Raw genomic sequence first — 20,773 nt, 5'->3', positions numbered from 1 at the left:
CACAATATCTCTCTGTTTCCCATGATATAACTGATGTATTTCTAAGACAGAGGCATTGAATAAGAGCACCAAGCTTTGATTTATACATATTATTTTAGCATTCAAGCTAAAAGGCTTGAGTAAAGACTAATATGTTCTCCTAAATAACATGATGAGGCATTATGAGATGTTCAGGGGGTTTGCTGGAAGACAAACTCTTCAAAAATCCAATAAAGAACAGGACAGGGCCACCAGGTCTGACACCGAATATAAACTGTGAAGAACTGATCTCAGTAGCTGGAGTGTCTTATGACCCATGAATTATACGTTCAGAAGATAATATAAATTGAATGACATGCCTCTCAGCCTTTGAAGAGGCTATATGTACAAATGAAAATGACTGCACAATTAAAAAGTTCATCTCACCCTTAAAGTTTTGTTGAAAACAAGTTTTTTCATTGCATTGACTGCAGTCTGCACACGTAATCTTGTTTTCATTTGACCATGTCTCTAACAGCTTTCTGGTAGAGGCTGAACATTTTCTTGAACAATAAGACAGATTGGATAGCATTTGTGAATAATAATCTTCACTTTTAATTTTTTTTTTTTTTTACTATTATTTATTTTTTTCTGTATTTAGCTTCATTCATCTTTGTATCAGTTCTGACCAGTTTTCCTGAACCTACTGAAAAAAAAACCCTAGATCATGTTGCGACCAACACCATGTTTCATGCTGAGGAAAGCACGCTCAAATTAGTTTTCTACGATACATATATTTTACAAGCAGGTGAAAAAGTTTCATCTTGATCTCACCTGGCCAACAAAACGTGTTATTCATATCTTCTATCTTCATCATGGCTTTAACATATGAACTACAATCTTTCAAGAATTCAAAAGGATTACCCAAGAGCTTTTGTAATGCGAGTGGGACACTTGCAGTTGCAGCTAGCGAAAAATTGCAAGCAGATTTTCTCTTTTTTCTGTGCCTTAGACTCAGATGGTTTCAGAAATGCAGAAAACCTTGTTCAGGTGTACCTGAGTATAAAGAGGCTCATAGATGTCCACTCCAGTGTCTTTGCTCTGTTCGATGATCGTAGCACCCCGTTTCCAGATGAATCTTGCAGGAGGGTTGGAGTTGACGGTGCAGCGGAGGAATACGGTCTTCTCCTGGTAGAAACCTGTACGTATGTCGCCGACCGTCTGGTGCACAGTCAAAACTGGGACATCCAGGTCTGTGAGAAAATAAACAGGGAATCACAAAGATTAATTTCAGTTAAAAGTGATTTTTGTCTTATTGATGCTGACAACTTCTCTGTGCAAAAAGTCGGTAAAACTGTGAAAGGCAAGGATAGGATTTGGAAACTCAGGCACAACACTGGCTCATCACATGCAGTTTGTTGATTGAATTATCCACCCACACTTACAACTATCCAAACACCCAAATATTTCTAATGGGCACAAATGTCTAAACAGTCTGTGTGTTTTGCCTTTTCCTCTCTTGCTGTGACTCTCCCACACACCAGATTTATCTATTTTTTCCTGTCATTTTTCTGTCATTTCTCTCCTGCTTTGCCTTTCCAATCTCCCTCCCAGCCCCCCATATGTCTTTTTTTTCTTGTGCATTTCCTTCATGGAAGTGCCGTTTTCCTTTCCCTCAAGTGGAATGGATTTCAGCTGCTGTCACGAGCATGGAGGCTGCTCTCCCTGGTTTCTACCATTCCTCCAAAACTCACTGCCACTTTTGCTCCACATCACCATCCTTCCCCCTTTTTCTTTCCTTCTTACGCTTTCCCTCTCCCCCTGACAAGGTAGACTTCTGTGTGTAGGTGTGTTTGCATGTGTGCGTGTTTGTTTGTGTCTGTGCAAGTCAGAGTTTTTGCTGGCTAATTGGACTGCTTCAGACTTTAAGAAGAAAACCATTTTCATCATTGTCGTGTGAACCGTTTTCCTACTACTTTATCTCCTTTTTCCTGTCTTCAGTCCTTTACTAACAGTGTCTATAAACTGCTGTCCTCATATATTTCTGTCTCTCCTTTCACCTGTTTTCCAGTTCAGTGCTTCAAATCATCAAACTAAAATTCTATATCAGACAGAGATAACTTGAGGAAATACAAATACATCCCTACTGTGCATCTTATTAAACCACTTTCTATCAGATGGATAGAAAGATGTGCTCTGAATTTTATTGAAGTCAAATATTCTGACCAAACTGGCTGCTGTGCTTTAAGAATACAATCAAAGCTACCAATCCCATAGTAAAAAATATTCCATGTCAGGGTAGTAACACAATTAAAACTGTATATTATTAGAGTACAGCCACGAACAATACAAGAGTTACCGTGCTCCACAAGGGCATCATATGACACTTTCCAGTGGCAAGTTGCTCTCTATAACAGGTTAATGTGTGATTTGGTTCGGTTCTAGTCCAGTGGGGAGATTCTCCGTATTAAGGTCTGGAGCGCAGAAGTTGCTGTCATTTCTCCGCTGATTTGCAGCGACACTCAGAAACTGAGAACCTCAAGGTTCTGGTTGTGATGGACTAAATAAACCAGATATTTTATTTTGTCTGATAAATAAATTTTGCTGGCCCAATTATCAGTCTCCGCTCCACCTGTATACACCTACTCCACACTTCGCTGCGGATCGCGCCAAACCAGCCACTGTGCAGCAGTTCCGGGATGAGAAAAGCTGAAATATTTTATGCATTGTGCCGATTATTTTAAGGATGCTTATTGGTCCCCCGTAGAACCAGGATGTTTTCATCTGTCAATGAAATCCCCCCGGATGCCTGGGACTGAACATGAACATTATGCTGCTAGCATTTGTCAACAACTCAGGCAGAAGGAAGGGCGTTGTGCAACACAAATAATCACCAGGCCAGAACACAGTGTGCTTAACAGTAAAACAATTTAAGGAACATAATTTAATAATCAGGGTACTCAAATTATTCAAGGAATTGTTACTGCCCAACATAAGACTAAGAAAAACTTCCCACAATTCAATAAAATCAGCTTTTTATGCAAACATTCACAATCTGGTTATGGCTAGCTACTGGATCTGAAAGAAGCAGCAGCAACAAAGAGGAGCTTCATGGACATAAGCAGAAGCATAGCAAGCGTTTAGCCAATCCCAAATGGCTGCCAGGGGAGATTCAAGGATTAGTCAAAGATTCATAAAAATCAAAACAGCATTCCAGGTATGTTTTTATGTGGGAATGCATTTATAACATGATGCAAAGCTCAAAAACTTAAATTTCACATAATACCCTATACATTATGAAGAATCAGGAAATTGAAAGACTCAACAGAAACACACTTCAAAAATAAATGCAAACACCGTGAGTATCTTAAAAGCATAATTGTCCCCTTATCTAGAGAGAGATTTTAGTGTCAAAATATTCTGAAAAAATATTTAAACTCAAACTTTTATTATCAAAGCAATACCCCACAATTTCCCCATCTACAGTGATGACCTCCCTAAGGTAGAGAAAAAAGAAATAAAAATTAGTAAAGAAAAAAAAACTTTTGCTGTTCTAATTATTGTATTAATACTGGTCCTTCAGAATAACACAAAGCCTCAGAGTGAGTCTCAGTTTGGGCTCATAAGTAAATGGAGACACAAGATGAAACTGCAAGGGTACAGAAATACAATATGAAACTTTAATGAAGGTTCTGATTTCCCCAAAGTCTTGCCTTTGCACACAGCTAAGATCAATTGCACTGCATTGCTTTTGTTAGCCATAGCTTTTAATGTGCATCTAAGCTCCCAAATTTCAAGCCGCTCTGGGGTTTAATATTGTTTTCTGCTTTGACATCACATGCTAGTGCTGACTCAAAGGCATTTTAGTGCTCCCCTAGACCTCAGCTCCTTACATTGTTGGGCACAGACATGTGGATAAATCAACAAATTGGGAAGCTTTTATTGTGCATGCACACACTTTTTGACCATTAGGGTTCTATATTTTGTATTTCAAAGTTTCATGGAAATGAATTAAACGAATCCCTTCAACTGATCTGAGTTTAATGCCACACTGATTAATGGAGGTTAATCATTGTGGTGTGTTAATATCAATTATTAGAAAATAGATCAACAACTACAGACTTTAAATGTGTAAGCATTTTTTCAATGATACCAGCAATTTAGTTTGGGTGGATTTTACTTCACTCTGTGGCATAAGGAATGATGCACAGTTCATATTTACTGTAAATTGGATATACCGTCTTATGATTCCCGCTTATGTTTTTAGTTATACTGTATATTCTTCTGGGTTTGAGGAAGACGTTGCATTTTGGTCTGTTATTTTGGCTTTAATTATTAAAAAGACTAAGCATTTTGTGTCTTTTTTTTATTTTTATTTTATGAGTCATATTGGGACATTCAAGATATTATAATAAAATCTTTAGAAAAATATGAATATCAAATATTAAGCATATCAAAAATATGTATACCAAACTTTCTCATGGCAGTTTAAATTGCACATTTTCAAACTTGCCTAGTAAGTATATAAAAACAGCATTTCTGTAATATTCATATTGCAGCAGTAAAATATTTTACTGACGTAAAATTTGATTGCTGTTTTACAATTTTAACGCTGATATGACGTAAGATTACTTTTTCAAAGCTAATCCATCTGGGCTGTTTTTGTAACAAGTTGACCTCTGCTGGTCAGTCTTCCCTGCAGGAGGACACCCTGAACTCCAAATCCTCTTTGATTTCCAATAACATGTCCCGTACTCTAATAGGTCTCCGGAAGTAGATGGCCATTAAGAGACCAAAGGGAAGATGACAGGTTCAGTCGAGTGAGCATTTAATGGAGGAGGTGTGGTGAATGTGTGTGTTTGGACTGAGAGGAGGAGACACGATTGCTTCAGTACAAAAGTTCACTACTTTGTGTTTTATAATATACAATGCTTGATAGCAGCACAAATACAGAAAAGAAAAAAAAATAAGCACCAATAATAATTAAATAAAAGAGCAGCAGAGATGCACTGCTAAAGTGGGCAAATCTGTTTACACAGCGATTAGCATAATCGCTGATGTGTCAACAACTGACTTTTATAGAAGAGTGGCAAGACTTTCTAAATAAATCTATAACATTTCTCCTCTGGATTTTACAACATGCAGTTTAATGGAGACAGAAACCATGTGGATCAAGGTATACTGGTCAGGTGGGACCAGAATTAAACATTCTGGCCTACATACAATATTATTTGTGTTACAGAAAATACCATCCACATTATGAAACAAGATGTTGGCAGGGTCAAAGGTGATTAGAAGATAGGTGGAGATGAATACAGGTCAGTCCTGCAACAAAACTTGTTTGAATCAGAGGTTAATATTTTAGAAACAAATGTACATTTGAATGGCTTACAACAAAGCAATCTTCATGTACTGCAATGGTTTGGATTTAAATAAAATGTAAATCCTGTTGTAAAACTTGAAAACTGATATTCACAGATGGTCTACAGACTTGCTCATTGAGTCTGAACAACTTGGAAATAAGAAAGTCAAAATGAGTCTCTGCATGAGCAAAGTTAGAAGAAGGATGATTACAGTTGACTTGTGACAGAAATCATTGCTAATGGTGGATTACAAAGCTTGACGTAGAGCTGCTCAGTATGACAGCTGCTTAGAGCACACCCGTTTTTAGAGTTTTGTTTGGAAACTATTTTGAAAAATATGTACTTTTTCTTCACTGTAATGTGCTATTCCATTTATGGATTACTTTATATTGGTCTATAATGGACATCTCAATAAAATACATTTATGTTTATGCTTGTGGCAAAATGGAACTGTGGAGGGGCCATATTAAGTTACTAGGAAGACAGATTCAGGTAGTTGAATGTGATGAGACACATTTGTCTGTAATAAAACTGTTACAGCTGAAAGACCAAAATATTTATATATTATTATTATTTTCTTTTGCAAGTTGAAAAAGGGCTTTCACGTAAACAAGCTGTACAAGTAATTATCAAAAGGACAAGAAAAAAAATGGGGGTGTTTTTTTTTTTTTCTGTTGCACATGTAAAGTGACAAAAATAAAATTCATGCACATTATCGACCACACACACGCCCTCATGGCTACATGCAGACTCACAGCTAGAGAAAAGCTTATGCATACAGAGAAGCACAAGCAGATGCAAACTTCACTGTTTGATCCCGCTTCGCTTCTCATCAATTATTTAGCCTTTTGCTCATAGACATCAGCTTAAAGAAAGCATAAAACATGCACGAGTCCCACATTTGGAAATAACGAGAACATAGCCTTGGTTTAAAATGCAGTGTTGAGATGTAAAGATTTATTTAGGCTGATTTTATGTCCTCAGACTGTTTTCTTCAGCATTTATTTAGAAATTACAGGTTTAGCTTTGCCTTTTTGAACTACAAACCTATGCTTTAGTTGCTAAGATGATGACTTCAGAAAACAGAAATAGATAAACTGGGAACAGAGGTTTGATTGTGTTATGAACTACAATCAACACATTTAATTGATATTATGGCATATTGTAATTTAAGTATAATCAACTACAAGCATTTTCCACTTTAGTGAGTAAAACATGCATGTTATAAGATTATGTTGGACATTGCAGCTGAATGTTGTTAATAGTTGATTAGCTGGCTCTTTATCAATTTGGAAGAATTTCAGCTTGTTCTTCCCTCTGAAACCGTTTGACTGTGATGTTTACCAACAATAACTAAAGCGTTAGGTAGCATTTATTTTAACATTAATCATAGAAATAGATCTATAAATTGACTTCATAATTTGACATTTTCAGTTTTGTATTAAAGGATTTTTGGAATTATTTTTAAAAATGTATTATTGCTCATGATTGATTTTCACTTACAGGTGTAAGTGGCTCTAACCCCAATCCATCCTAAAGCATTTTTAAGTAAATAATTTTCTAATCTATTAGCTTTGTGTCACATTATCATTTATTTTTCTTTTAAAAAGGAAGGAGAAATTAAAGCATCTTGACACATCGGTGATTAAATATTTTTACAGGAGATTGTCCAATAAACAATATGAGCTACCAGTGACACAAACTTGTGGACACAAACTACTGTTTACTCGACAACCAAAAATATTTTTCAATTGGAAAAACACTGCGAGTTTTTGACCATAATACTTCTCATAAGTCTGCTAAGAATGGTACATTTTTGTAGAGTATGTGTGTTATGTACAAGCCTTAATTACACCTTTGTCAGCACAGAAGCTGAGAAAAGCAATTAAACATTCATGAGTCATGGTGTGGCTTTTATTCTGGGCCTAAAACAAACCAATTTGGGCCTGGTTATTTAGCCATGTGTCTGTACAGTGATGATGACAGCGAAGGAGAAACAGAGGCCCAGTGCACTGACTCAGCCTTTGGGATAAAATCATATGCACATGTGCAAAAACACACAAGTTGCTCAATGGTGCGCACAGATATACGACAACATACACATACACTCAGAGTATAAACTCACTAACAGATACGCACAATTCTCCTCAGGGTCATGATAACACATGCTTCTGAGTTCCCTTGCTGCAACCCCTCAGGGCAAAAACAAGAAAGACCTTCTGTGTCCTGTAAGTGGCTTCTGAAGATTTCTGTGGGGAGCAGAGTGGATAAAGGATGCCCTTCTTGCTCCTTTTCATGCTCCTGTGAATGTATTGTGTAGACGCTGAAATCCATACACAGCTTTACTCCTTATGAAGTTTAACAAAAAAAAGTTAATTGACATCAAAACATGAAAAGGCTGCAATGGACATACATGCATACATGCTGCACTTTGCACTATTTTTAGTGGTATAAAGTAAAAAGTAAAGTACACATTGGGTAGACATACAATATGGCAAGTAATATAGGCCATTGGTGCTCTTAGAATTATTAAAGGCCCCGTGTTTTTATTGTGTCGTGTTAAAAGACGAATGTCTGGCTCATGGACAATCTGCTCAAGGCCTTTATTAGTCCATCTTCGGTCCACCTCTGTGAATTCCTGCCCAGACACTAAGGCTGTATTCAGAAACAACTTCCCTTTCATTGTTCAGCTCAGTAAACAAATAAATAAATGAGATTTCAGAGACTCCCACAACAATAACACATAGCTTTAAAAGAATCTCGCTGAAAAGTTATGATTGTTTAGTGTCCTGTTTCCGAACCTATAAAAATGCAACATTATCACATAGGCAGCCCTGCAGATAAACATAGTATTACCTTGGAATTAGCTTTAGTTTGTTAAGTGACAGGACTCTTTTCTTCACATGAATTAGTGTGAGATTAAAGAGAATTTGGTGTATGACAGAACATTTTCCAGTATTCGGAAATATTGAAAAAATGTGTGAATTTAGTCAAAACTAAAGGTTTTACTCAAAAATCTAAAGGCTAGTTCAGATCACGTTGACTAATGTCGATTAATGTTCTTTACACACTACAATCAGCTGGAGCTGATGTTTGTGTCAAGAACAAGAATCAACATTTGGCTAAGGTAACAATTTGGCTTTAGATGTCATAACAACTCTGTATTACATGTTCAATTACATTATTTTAGGTATAGAAAGCATGACAGTAACTCTGAATAACACACTAAATCAATATTTATATGTAACCACTGCTTTTTTTCACAGATTTATGTATTATCTTTAGAAATTTATAAAAGCAGCTCAGGAGTTAAGCTGTTCTCAGCAGGATCTAATAAACTTCCCAAAAAGCCCCAAAGCAAGACACTGGTATCCCAACCAGTGTATACATATTAAACAGCAACAGCTAAACACAGATGGTTTGAAGCAATGCAGTCACTTTTTTAATCACAAATCATTGTTATACGACTGTGTACAATATCTAGAGTCCACAATTCAAAAAATACTTGAGACCATCCAATTTAATAGGTTTGACCTGAACAGTCCCAGTGGATCATGTCTAGAAATTTTTGGGTTTTTTTCTAAATAGCCAAGAGAATAACAAATATATCAAAACTACCCATCCCAATTTATCACACAGCTGTGATTATATAAGTAGTCGTCATTCCTAGGGCATCATATATTGCTTGTGTCAAAGCTGGTAATATTTCAGGGACATGTTTTGGAAAAGCTTAATGTAAAACTGCCATTGTACAGTAAGTACTATGTGTCTGTCTCAGAGTACTTTCTTTGAAACAATACTTTTTGTTTTATTGTATGTATTTTGTTTGTGATCCATTCAGTATTTATATATTGTATATTATTTTGTAATACAAATGTAAAAATTAGCTTGCCTTCAGTAAATCAAAAAATGTAAAATCTATCACAGGGATACCAGGATTCAAACATAGAATAGGGGTTCCAAGAATAGTATTTTCAAATTATCAGTGTAATTTAAAAAGCAACTCCTTGATGTCTATTGTCACAATGGCCTCGAGGTTTCACATCAACCATGGCATCAAATCTCTCACTTGCCATCATGAATTGTAATGCAATGAGAGAAATAGATTGGTTAACATATATAACTATTTGGTGCTATGTTAAAACATAAAAGAAAAAGTGTTGTGTCAGTTTCATAGAACAATAAAGAATTGTTCTTTAAATACAAAAATATTGCCAAATTCATCCTCAAAATTAAAAAGCACTATTACTTCTACTTTATGTGTATCATTGGCATTTAAAAAGAGAAGTCTCAAATCAAAATAACTTTATATCTATAATTTCCATCTATAATTTCACACATCCTCTTGTTTTATATTCTGTAATATCCCCGTCTCTGCTCTACCATCTTCATCTTTTTTTTTTCTATCCACAGTACACAGGCTGTCAGCTGGCCCTAGGGGATGTCCCATACTTTATGACACTGTCTTCGTTGCTCAGTCTTGTGTCATAAGAGAAAACAAACTAAAGAGGAAATGTTAGAGAGAAGCAAAGTTTGAAATATAGGACAAAGGAAATAAGAGTAAAAAAAAAAAAAACTGGTTAATTCTGAAACTGCGTAAAGAACAACAGAGAGCAACAGTGAGGAGAAGGTATGCAAGAACCAGGCAAAATGGGTAAAAAAGGAAGAGCAAAGCCATAAAATAAAGTTAGAAGTTATTGGAAGCTGGCTGAAGGAAAAAAATCCCATCATCATAAAATAATATTGGAACTGGTCTGGCCTTAAGCCATTGATGAATACTGATACAGCTCTTTGGGGTCTTTGGCCTCAGGAACAGACTAATTTGAACAGCTCATTCCACCAGTGAGGGTGTTAAAAAATATTAAAGAGAATAAAAAAAGTTTCACTGCCAGTTATTTAGCTCATCATTCCACATATCCGTCCAATAGTGGCTTTAGGTGTCACCCAAAAGATACACTCAAATAGTAACTTCAAAGAAGATTTAGTCAAACATGGAGTGTGTTACAATTTAAAAAATAATAAATGAAACAAAATAATATTTGAAGTGACAAGGGCAAAGCCTTGAGTGAATCTTGCACAATGAAAGCAAGGGTAGTCTTTCCCTTCTCCCCCCTTCACCACATTTTCAATAATGGGCCTTAAGGGGCCATTAAAAGAGGCCAACTAATGACAGCTGAGTGAAAAGGGACCTACTGCTGAAATCAGATCACGCAAGATATTGAAATGACAGCTGGATATCTTAATTACAGCTGAGGCTTGTTTGAGATAAAGACTCACAAAAAAGAATGAAGATAAATTTATACTGTTTACGATATGAAATGTGTTGATGCTGAAACTGTTGATGTGAAACCACCTGGAAAAGACTTTCACATGGACTCAATACAAACATATTACTGACAAAAAAAAAAAACTAATTTGCTTGTGGCACTGCAGTGTGTACCACTGCCAACAGGAAAGAATGATCACAGTTTAGGAGATGTTCTCGACTCAGTCATCTCAAATTTGTCAAACTACCTATAATTCTTATGTTTAAATATTTTTATCACACCAACTTTAAGGACACTGTGATCCCTTACTCCCAAATATTTCACATTCACTAATAGTTGGCATGACAATCAGTATTTCTCATTTCACCCGTCACCGGCCCTTACATTATGTTTGAATATCCCAATCTGATTCCAAGTTCTGATTTCAAGTCAGAGCAATGCTGAGTAATTGCACCAGAGAAACTCCTGACACCTTCAACTATGAAGGGATCAGTCTTAATTAATATTCACATATTTTGTTATGTCTGATCCATAAAGATGTCATTTATTTTAAGTACTCTCAGCTCAAATTAAGGTCAGTATAATCTTTTCAAAACTTTGAAAAATTTAATCTTGTTGGATTTAAATTTATACTGACAATTTTATCACCTTCTACTGCCAATGATACACTGAATAAGAAGTTTGAACAAGAAGAAGTCTGTCCATTTTGGAGAAAAACTTTCTCCAGTGTGATGTTTTCAGGTTGGTATTCCTTGACCTCTCTGAGTTTGCCTCTCTGCAGAGACAGCCAGCCAGTGAACTTCTGCTGTCAATCACAGCAAGTTTTGTAGGATACACTCAGTGTCATAAAACCTACAAAAGTTCATGTAACTGTTATAAAACATGGATGCTAAAAATATTCTAGAGCAAATACATATCCAATCTGGAAATCATCAAGACTTCAATTGGCTCTAGATCCAGACTTCAGTCTGCCAACCTTCAGTTTAGGAGGATAAATGGAGTTAGCCCTCTTTTTCATTTTTGCTGCGAGTCCTCATCAATATTTTTCACTCCGTTTCCATCCCCGATTTCTCAGACATTCTTGAAAAATGTTTATTGCGTTTTAACACAATTACTAAACCTGTAGACATGTTGGCATCTCCTGTCTATATTTGTAGCATGAATTAATTGACATATCTGAGATCCGATTTAAAGATTTTGTTGGATTGAGTCCTACTTTAAAGTCATTTAGATTCAATTTGTACTGGATTTACACAAAGACTGAAGGACATGTCCTAGTCCCTGATCACGTTAAACCATTATCAGCGCCATGCTTGTAATGTTTTAATAATGGTACAGCTATACAGCAACATACAGAATGTATTATATTGGATTAAATTGTAGTGTGTGTATTTTATGCACATTTTACTCACATAGTGAGACCTAGATTCCTTAAACTTGAACTCACTTTCATGCTCCATTTCTTAAAAAGCACATTTAGATAACTCATAACTGCTCCTCACTTAAAGTATAAATTATTGATTCTGTCAAACTCTAAATTTAACTCTTAATGATGTGATTTCAACATCATAGAAAGTTTATATGTAACAGTCATAATTTGTTTCATTTATGATGACTTGTCAATCTTAAGAGATTTTCTGATGCCTCAAGAAAGCATGATTAAACTTAATAACCAATGCAAATTACATTTAACAAGAAGGTACAATTATGCATTAGAATCACAAGTCCGAATCTGATTGAATGTTCCTTTATAACTATGCTAACATGGAAGAAAGGCTCTTTTAGGGTAGACTGATTGGTCTGCCCATAATTGAGAAATGTTTGAAAATTCAGTTGGTCAGCACTGTGCATTTAGCTATGTCATGTAAAGTATCTGCAGTGCAGTTTTTTTATTTTCTTTTTTTTTTTTTTTTTGCAACTCCATTTTCTCAACTTTGTAATATTAGCAATACAATCCTATCTTGACTCAAAGATCAGAAAGAGTTAGGCATCTAGCAACGTGTTCAAGAACTGAACGCAAGTCGGCTTCAAAGCAGACCCCAGCTGATTCAGACAGCTGTTGGTGTGCACACACCTGCTGAGTCAATCCGATACCTGAATTGTGAAACACTTCAATTTCAGAACAAGTAAATCTTTCCACTTTGCTTTGCTGAATCTGTTATCTGCTACTGAAAGCTGACTGATTCCAAAGTGGTTTGAAACACTGAAAACTTCAGGGAAAGTTTAGATTTAAAACTAAGCCATGAAATTATTCCTCATCTTCAGAGAACCCTAACAGGCTCTTGCTAGTTATCAGATTTTCATCAATTTAAATAAGCATTTTAACAGTTATTGAGAAAAAAATATTCAATTATTCAGCAATAAATAAGTCTCAGTTGAATAATATGAAATTTTGATTTCAGTTAGTATCTAACTGCAGTTGAGTCTAACCCTGAGAAATATACTTCTTGTTTCTTGTTTAAATCTATAAAGAAAACACTAAATTCTTCAGACAGATGATTTGAAACTAAATGATGTATAAACATTGAAAAAGTTAAATGTTTTGTTTTACTTTTGCAACACTTCTAAAATGCAATCCAGTTAATAATTGATGTCCGAAAAAGGTTTCACAATAAATATACACAATAAAATTATCTTGGCTACCAACATAATTATGTAGTTGCAATAATTGATAGTACTCTTGGTTCTAATAACACCTCTATTACTCATTTTTATGTCTCAAATAAAAAAAATATCTTGTACATCTCTTTCTGTTCTTCCTTTGCATGATTATAGCTTCTTCCCCAGTGCTAACTGCCCCTCAGAAAACCCACCATGAAACCCTCAATTTATTGTTTATTCCAGCGTAATGGTTATTTTCTTGGGAAAAAATATCACCATGTGCTAGTAGACCCAGTATTAAGGTCAGGATAATTTCAAACCTGCACTGAGTTGTATAACCTTCATCGAGAAGAATGAGTCAATAAATAAACGATGGAAAAACAAAGACAACAGAGAAAAGCACATTTTAGATAACGCCAGCCGAACGATGGGGAGACATGAAGTAGTCTTATCTCTTCCTGGTCTAGAGGACAGCATACAACTAAGCCATACTTCACCTTTAGTGAAGAATAAACTTGTGAATTTAGTGGGACTTTGTGACTCATATAAAGTCATTATGTGTATGTGATCTGCCAAATGCTCAAATTTTTTATCAGACTCTGTTCAGAACTAATTTTTTTTTCAACAAACTCATTTGTTTATTTGATGAAGTCAAGCACAAAAATTTGACTTGATCATGACAAATGTACAATGTTCTGTATATAATATTTCTGAATTTTAACCTTGGCCTTAAACTTTATTCATTACATTTAGACATTTTAATATTGTTTGTTAGTATATCTACCCACTCATATATTCTACTGTGTCTCTGCACTGTACAATCTCGTCATTGTCTGACAGTCTTCTGATCAGTGAAACAGTTTTATCGTCTCCACCAGCAAACTGATATAAGAGATTCCCCATATTGACTATGTATGAGACATTGGCAACCTGACATGAAAAAAAACAAAAAATCATATTCTAGCTGAACATTTATAGTGACTGCATATAAGGTAAGATTCAGCTTCACATTGACTTCTACCTATTTTTAACAGTAAGACCATATTGCACTTTTTCCGTTCGTCTGTCGGCAGAAGTGTTCCACATTTCACTGATGCTGTGTAACTTTATATATATATCGATCTATATATATATATATATATATATATATATATATATATATATATATATATATATATATATATATATATATATATATATATATATATATATATATAAATATGCATTGTTAGTAGCTTTCTGGTCTTAATATCTGTGGCTTTTATCTCCTCCTTTGGCCAGCTAATTATTCCAGCAGGGTATCTGATTACTGGCAAGGCATAGCTGTTTATCGCACGGATTTTGTTCTTGCCATTGAGCTGGCTTCTCAGGACTTGCCTTATTCGTTGGAGGTATTTAGCTGTGGCTCCTTTCCTTGTGACCTCATTGAGGTTGCCATTTGCTTGTGGTACAACTAGGTACTTGTAACTGTCCTCTATGTCTGCTATTGTTCCTTCTGGGAGTGAGACACCTTCTGTGTGGATGACCTTCCCCCTCTTTGTGATCAGCCGACCACATTTCTCTAGTCCGAATGACATCCCGTGTCAATGCTGTAGATCCTGGTGGTGTGGATCAGTGAGTCGATGTCTCGCTCACTCTTGGCATACAGCTTGATGTCATCCATGTAGAGAAGGTGACTGATATTGGCCCCATTTTTGAGTCTGTATCCGTAGCCAGTCTTGTTGATAACTTGGCTGAGAGGGTTCAGGCCTATGCAGAACAGTAGCGGGGACAGAGCATCTCCTTGGTATATGCCACATTTGATGGACACTTGTGCAAGTGGTTTGCAGTTGGCTTCCACAGCCTCATCGAGTTTGCAATGAAGGCTCTCAGAGTCCTGTTGATGTTATACATCTCTAAGCATTCAATGATCCAAGTATGCGGCATTGAGTCATAGGCTTTCTTGTAATCAATCCAAGCCATGCACAGGTTGGTGTGTCGGGTTTTGCAGTCTCGGGCAACTGTGCGGTCTACGAGGAGTTGGTGTTTGGCTCCTCTGGTATTTACACCGATATCCTTCTGTGCCGTGCTCATGTGTTTATCCATGTGTTTGCTTATCTTGGCCACTATGATGCCTGACATGAGCTTCCAGATTGTGGAGAGGCAGGTTATTGGTCGGTTCCATCCCAAATCCAGCACCCTGAGACTGTACACGAGCCACAAGGAAGGAGGCAGAGGACTAGTGAGTGTGAGAACCACTGTCCAGGACGAAACAACTAAGATCCATAAATACATCAGGGACAAAGCCTCAACAGACAATGTGCTCAGTGAATGTCTCAGACAACAGGGAACGGAGGTTGAGGTGCCAGAGATACCATCATGGGAGGACAAACCCCTACATGGGATGTACCACCAGCAAATAACCCAAGTGGCTGATATCAGTAAATCCTACCAATGGCTGGAAAAAGCTGGACTCAAGGACAGCACAGAGGCCCTCATCCTGGCAGCCCAGGAACAGGCCCTAAACACCAGAGCAATAGAGGCCCAGATCTACCACACCAGACAAGACCCAAGGTGTAGGTTGTGCAAGGAGGCCCCTGAGACAGTCCAGCACATAACAGCAGGGTGCAAGATACTGGCAGGGAAAGCGTACATGGAACGACATAACCAAGTGGCAGGCATAGTGTACAGAAACATCTGTGCAGAATATGGACTGGAAACCCCGAGATCAAAGTGGGAAACACCCCCAAAGGTGGTGGAGAACGCCAGAGCTAAGATCCTGTGGGACTTCAGATCCAGACAGACAAAATGGTAATGGCAAACCAACCAGACATTGTCGTAGTGGATAAACAACAGAGGAAAGCCGTTGTGGTAGATGTAGCAATACCAAGTGATTGCAACATCAGGAAAAAGGAGCACGAGAAACTGGAGAAATACCAGGGCCTCAGGGAAGAACTGGAGAGGGCCTGGAGGTGAAGACCACAGTGGTGCCTGTGGTCATCGGGGCCCTCGGGGCAGTAACCCCCAAACTGGAGCAGTGGCTACAACAGATCCCAGGAACAACATCAGACATCTCAGTCAGAAATGTGCAGTCCTTGGCACAGCCAAGATACTGCGCAGGACCCTCAAGCTCCCAGGCCTCTGGTAGAGGACCCGAGCTCAGAGGATAAGAACCACCCACGGTGGGTGAGAAGGAATTTATATATATATATATATATATATATATATATATATATATATATATATATATATATATATATATATATATATATATATATATATATATATATATTTCTATGAAATCTCTTGCGATTTCCTTTTGCTTCATGGATCTCCTAGTAATACTACAATATTGAACATTTTCAAAGTGCTGTAAAAAAATTATTTAACCACTCCCAATTTTTTTATATTTTCATCTCTTGCAAATATAAAACCTGGTCAGTCGCTCTCCCAGCCTTGTGAAGATCATTATTTGGACTTTGGGCAAAATTTGCACATAAAAAATTTGGAATTTGGCAAGCGTAAAATCCAATGTTAAGGTGAGGTGGTAATTATATATTATGTATTTAAATATTCCCCTAAAACAGTGAGAACAAGTGGTGTCTTTGTGACAGGTCATAAATTAACAGAGAGGCCGTTCAAGATTCTGTTTTTAAAAAGTTTACAGTTACCAGCAACTCTCGAAGCCACAGCTCTTCAACTGCTTCTTAAGACAACAATCAGCTAACATCCATTAGTTGCTACTTCGTCAATTTAAATACCCTTTCACAAACATCAAATAATTTGAACTCCAATGTTCCTTCAACAGAACACACTGACATTCTGTACCTGGCTATTCTAATCGATAAGCTTCCTTTTTTCGTTAGAAATTTTGTCATGTATTGACTGGCAATTCTAGAGGCAGACACACTGATTTGTCTTTGAATACAATCTCAAATGAAATATATTGTTGGCTTTGTGGTAGAGTGCAAGTTGTGCAACTTAACATTTAATGTTTTCTGAAATGAAAAGAAAATATTCAAGACATCTCTGAATTACTGTTATTAAAATTACTATAAAAACTACTATCAAGAAAAGCTGTTGGAGCATGCTAACTGTGAAATTTGATAGAGCCTGAAATTTGAATAAATGAAACTCCATTATGCCTGTGCAATTGTGTTTTGTCATATTAGGCATATGCTTGGTAAGAAATTGCAGGCTGATTGTTGTTTGGGTTCATCCCCCCCATCTGCTCATCCATATGGTTTGACAACAGCTTATTTGCAAGCAAAACATCTCATATCACACTAATTGGGGACCTCTAATCAGGCTGTGGTAAAATGACCTGAATAATACTGGCTGCATTCAGTATTAATTACCTGTCAAAGACTAAATTTCCTGGCAATAGGAAATGTATTCTTAAGTCTAGAGTTATTGCCACAATGATGCTTGTGAATAACACAATGAGACCCTACACTTTCTTTAACCAGCAAACCCAGTTAATGTAAAATATTGAGTCTAATAATTTCACGTTTCAACAAAAGTAACAAAAATACTGACATTACGCAGGCAGACTGTCAACTTGAATCTGATTGAAACTAAAGATTACTAAAGGTAACTAAAGATTATGTTCAGGAAGACCTTCCAACCTCAAATGTGTAAAAACAAACATTTTGAAATATGACAAATTGCTGTATTTTTGTACATATTTTTTAAAAAAAGCAACAGACCTCAAATATTTGGAGCCATAAACAAAGATAACTTGTCACACCAATATGCAGTTGAAAGAGGGTTTTGACTACTGCAAACCCAGATTTTTTAGCATGATTGAAAGAGGATACAATATTCTTTTAATATAATTTTTGATGGCACTCAAATAGAATTTAAATAAAAACATTTAAAATCTACACTTGCCATCGAAAGTAAAAATATCTCAATAAATACTTGACTCATTGAGACAATTTACATCAAAGCATATTTGTACTGACATTTTGAACTCCACCACGGCTGCCAAGCTCAACAATTCAGTGCACAATGAAGACAAAGGGAATAGAAAGTCAGCTGTGGCCTAATATTTCAGTACTTATATATGCATTTATTTCTATTTATCTTCATTTTCCAGTTCATCTATTATGTATTTGTTTCTGTTTGGATTCCTACTGTTCTTTTCACAGATCTGAAAGGACATCAACAGCCTTGCAAAAACCTGCTTTGTTGGCTTGCTGTTTTATCTGAGTTCCAGTATTTCCTGTAATTTCATCAAGCTTTGTGTGACTGACTGACTTCTAAATGACTATCTCAGCTGGGAGATTCTCAGCAACTAGAGCTTCCTGAAAATGGACAATAAATCATAAATAATCATAATGATTAATGCCTTGTTTGCATTTATGAAGACTTTTCCTTGATTGTTGTTGCAAAGGAGCAGAACTGGATAAAGCTCTCTCTTCTTTGGTCTAGCTTTGTTCCAACTATCACTGATAAACAAAGTAAGGATTGTATAAAAGAACAAGATCTTTGATCCGAGAGGTTACATGAGTTTCCTCACTAGGAAGAATGGACACTGTGTCAGAAATGGAGTGAAGTATGTTCGGAAAAAAACTGATGCTCATCTGCTTTAAAAGATAAGTTGACAAGTTTGGTTGTTTTACAGCTCTTCCTGGAAAATTTACAGGTTATACACCACCAAGAGTGGGTCTTGACGCAGATTCACTTGCTGGAGGAGAATTTATCCCTTCTTCAATGAGCAGGACTGTCGCTTAGAAGAAAGATGTCTAGATTTTCTTACTGCATCTTATTTTCATGACCATAAATCTTCAATAAGCAGAAGATGATGGATGGAGCTCCTGCTCTTTTCAACCTTCTAAACATCATCACAAAGTTTCCCAATCGTGGTGTTTATAATTATTCTTAAGAGCATTGGACCGGTAAGTTAAGCAGAGGCGTTGTTCCACCAGGTGTTTGCTAATTTCTGCTGCCACTAGTCTGAAGGTGCTCTGTGAGGTGGAATCTTGGCTAGGGACTGCAGCTCAGAGGAGGAGTTTTGTGTAATTAGGTGTTGATTTGTGTGAGCAAGAATGTAGGAACTGCCAAATGGCTGCCACTGGAGAGTCAATGATTTTTTATGCATGTATATTTAAAAAAAAGTCTAAGCAACACACCAGGTATAGTTCTGATAAGGCAAATACCTTGTTAGCATGATGTAAAGGTCAAAAGAGTCTGTTGACACTCCCCTACTAATCTTATACAGGTGCATCTACTTGAATCTTGCCAAGTCACATTATATGTTTTCTTTAAAATGCATCCTTGCATCAATTCCTTTTTGGACAACATACCACATCATAAAAGTTTAGTCAACATTTTATTTTTTTTAATTCCATTTAATTATGCATAAGTTAAATATGAACATTATATATATGAACATTTTCTATTATGGTGAATAAATTGTGGATTGATTATTAATGTAGTCATTAGAATTTACATTATTATCAAACAACTATCACGCAGACATGTTTTCCCCAAAATGTATGCATAATAAAAACTATCAGCTCATAGAGATGTTAGTTGGTTAGTAAAGGTATTTTAGAAGCAGATCTACCTTCACTGTTACACTGGTTTGTGAACAAGCAGCATCCACAAATTGCTTCAAGAATTTCGCTTTGATAGTTACTTGGTTTTCCAACATTTCTAAGCTATTTTGTAAAGTAGAATACTTGAGATTTTCTGCTACAAAACTGTGGTGCCATATTACTTTCCTTTACTAGAAGAAGCACTGCAACGAGGCAAATCCTTGTGGGCAATATATTATTGAGCAATAAAGGCTTTTTTTGTCTTAGTTCTTTTGGAGATGTTTTACACAAGAATGCAAGTTAAATGGTGCTTCATGGGAAATGCAGTCTTTATTTTTAAATGTGGATTATTCCTGTATGTAACATGACATACAGCAATATGTAGCTGTGCAGGAAAAAAAGATCCTAATACAACCTGAGGTGTGTAAGATTTTTGAACTTGGGAGAACACTTAAAAACGCTGCTTTCCTTGTTGATCAGATGATCCTGAAAGACATTTAAGTGCTTTTCCCTGTTCGGTTGATCTGTGCTCTCCTGAACACAGAGAAGCCATTATCTGTAGTGGTGACTTCTTTGATATTCCTCTATGTTCCTCCATCAAGGTGACACTAATACACATGTCTAGGAATGCATGTGTCAGAGTAAAATATGCTTTTGACTGTTAGGCTAAACTAAAGACTCAATCAGATCATCTTCCTCTCCAGCTGAATGCTTATAAGTTAGGAAGTAAAATAAAATAATTATACCATGGTAACCCTGTGAGGCATAAAGATCCATTAGTAACAGGTCTTAGACATAAGAGTATCTTTAGAAAACTAACAGGGGACTAAAGAGCAAGACAAATAGCATTTTCAATGACCTGAAGGAGAATTTGTCTTTCAGTTAAAGGAAGAAAGAAAGACAAAAAGAAAGTAAGGAAGAAAGAGAGAAAAGCATAGAAACAAACAAAGAAGGAAAGAAAAAGAAAGAAGAAGAGTCAAACATGTAATTAGACAACGTGATATTATCTTTGCCAGTGCATTGCCTGGTGTCAGGGTTAAAACATTTCTACCCACTCCAT

The 20,773-nt window shown here is 36.3% G+C and overlaps 1 protein-coding gene across 1 annotated transcript in view; it reads right to left on the bottom strand.

Annotated features, from left to right (window-relative positions):
* LOC129364239 (MAM domain-containing glycosylphosphatidylinositol anchor protein 1) overlaps positions 1 to 20,773 on the bottom strand; it is a 158,644-nt gene that overhangs the window by 58,172 nt on the left and 79,699 nt on the right. Inside the window, 1 exon segment of the mRNA XM_055036776.1 lies at positions 1,015 to 1,211. Within this exon segment, the coding sequence (XP_054892751.1) occupies positions 1,015 to 1,211 (197 nt within the window).

Source organism: Poeciliopsis prolifica, unplaced genomic scaffold (assembly GCF_027474105.1).
Source record: "Poeciliopsis prolifica strain line A6 unplaced genomic scaffold, Auburn_PproV2 SCAFFOLD011, whole genome shotgun sequence".
In the NCBI taxonomy this organism is placed as follows: domain Eukaryota; kingdom Metazoa; phylum Chordata; class Actinopteri; order Cyprinodontiformes; family Poeciliidae; genus Poeciliopsis; species Poeciliopsis prolifica.
This window is presented reverse-complemented; position numbering and strand designations above follow the sequence as displayed.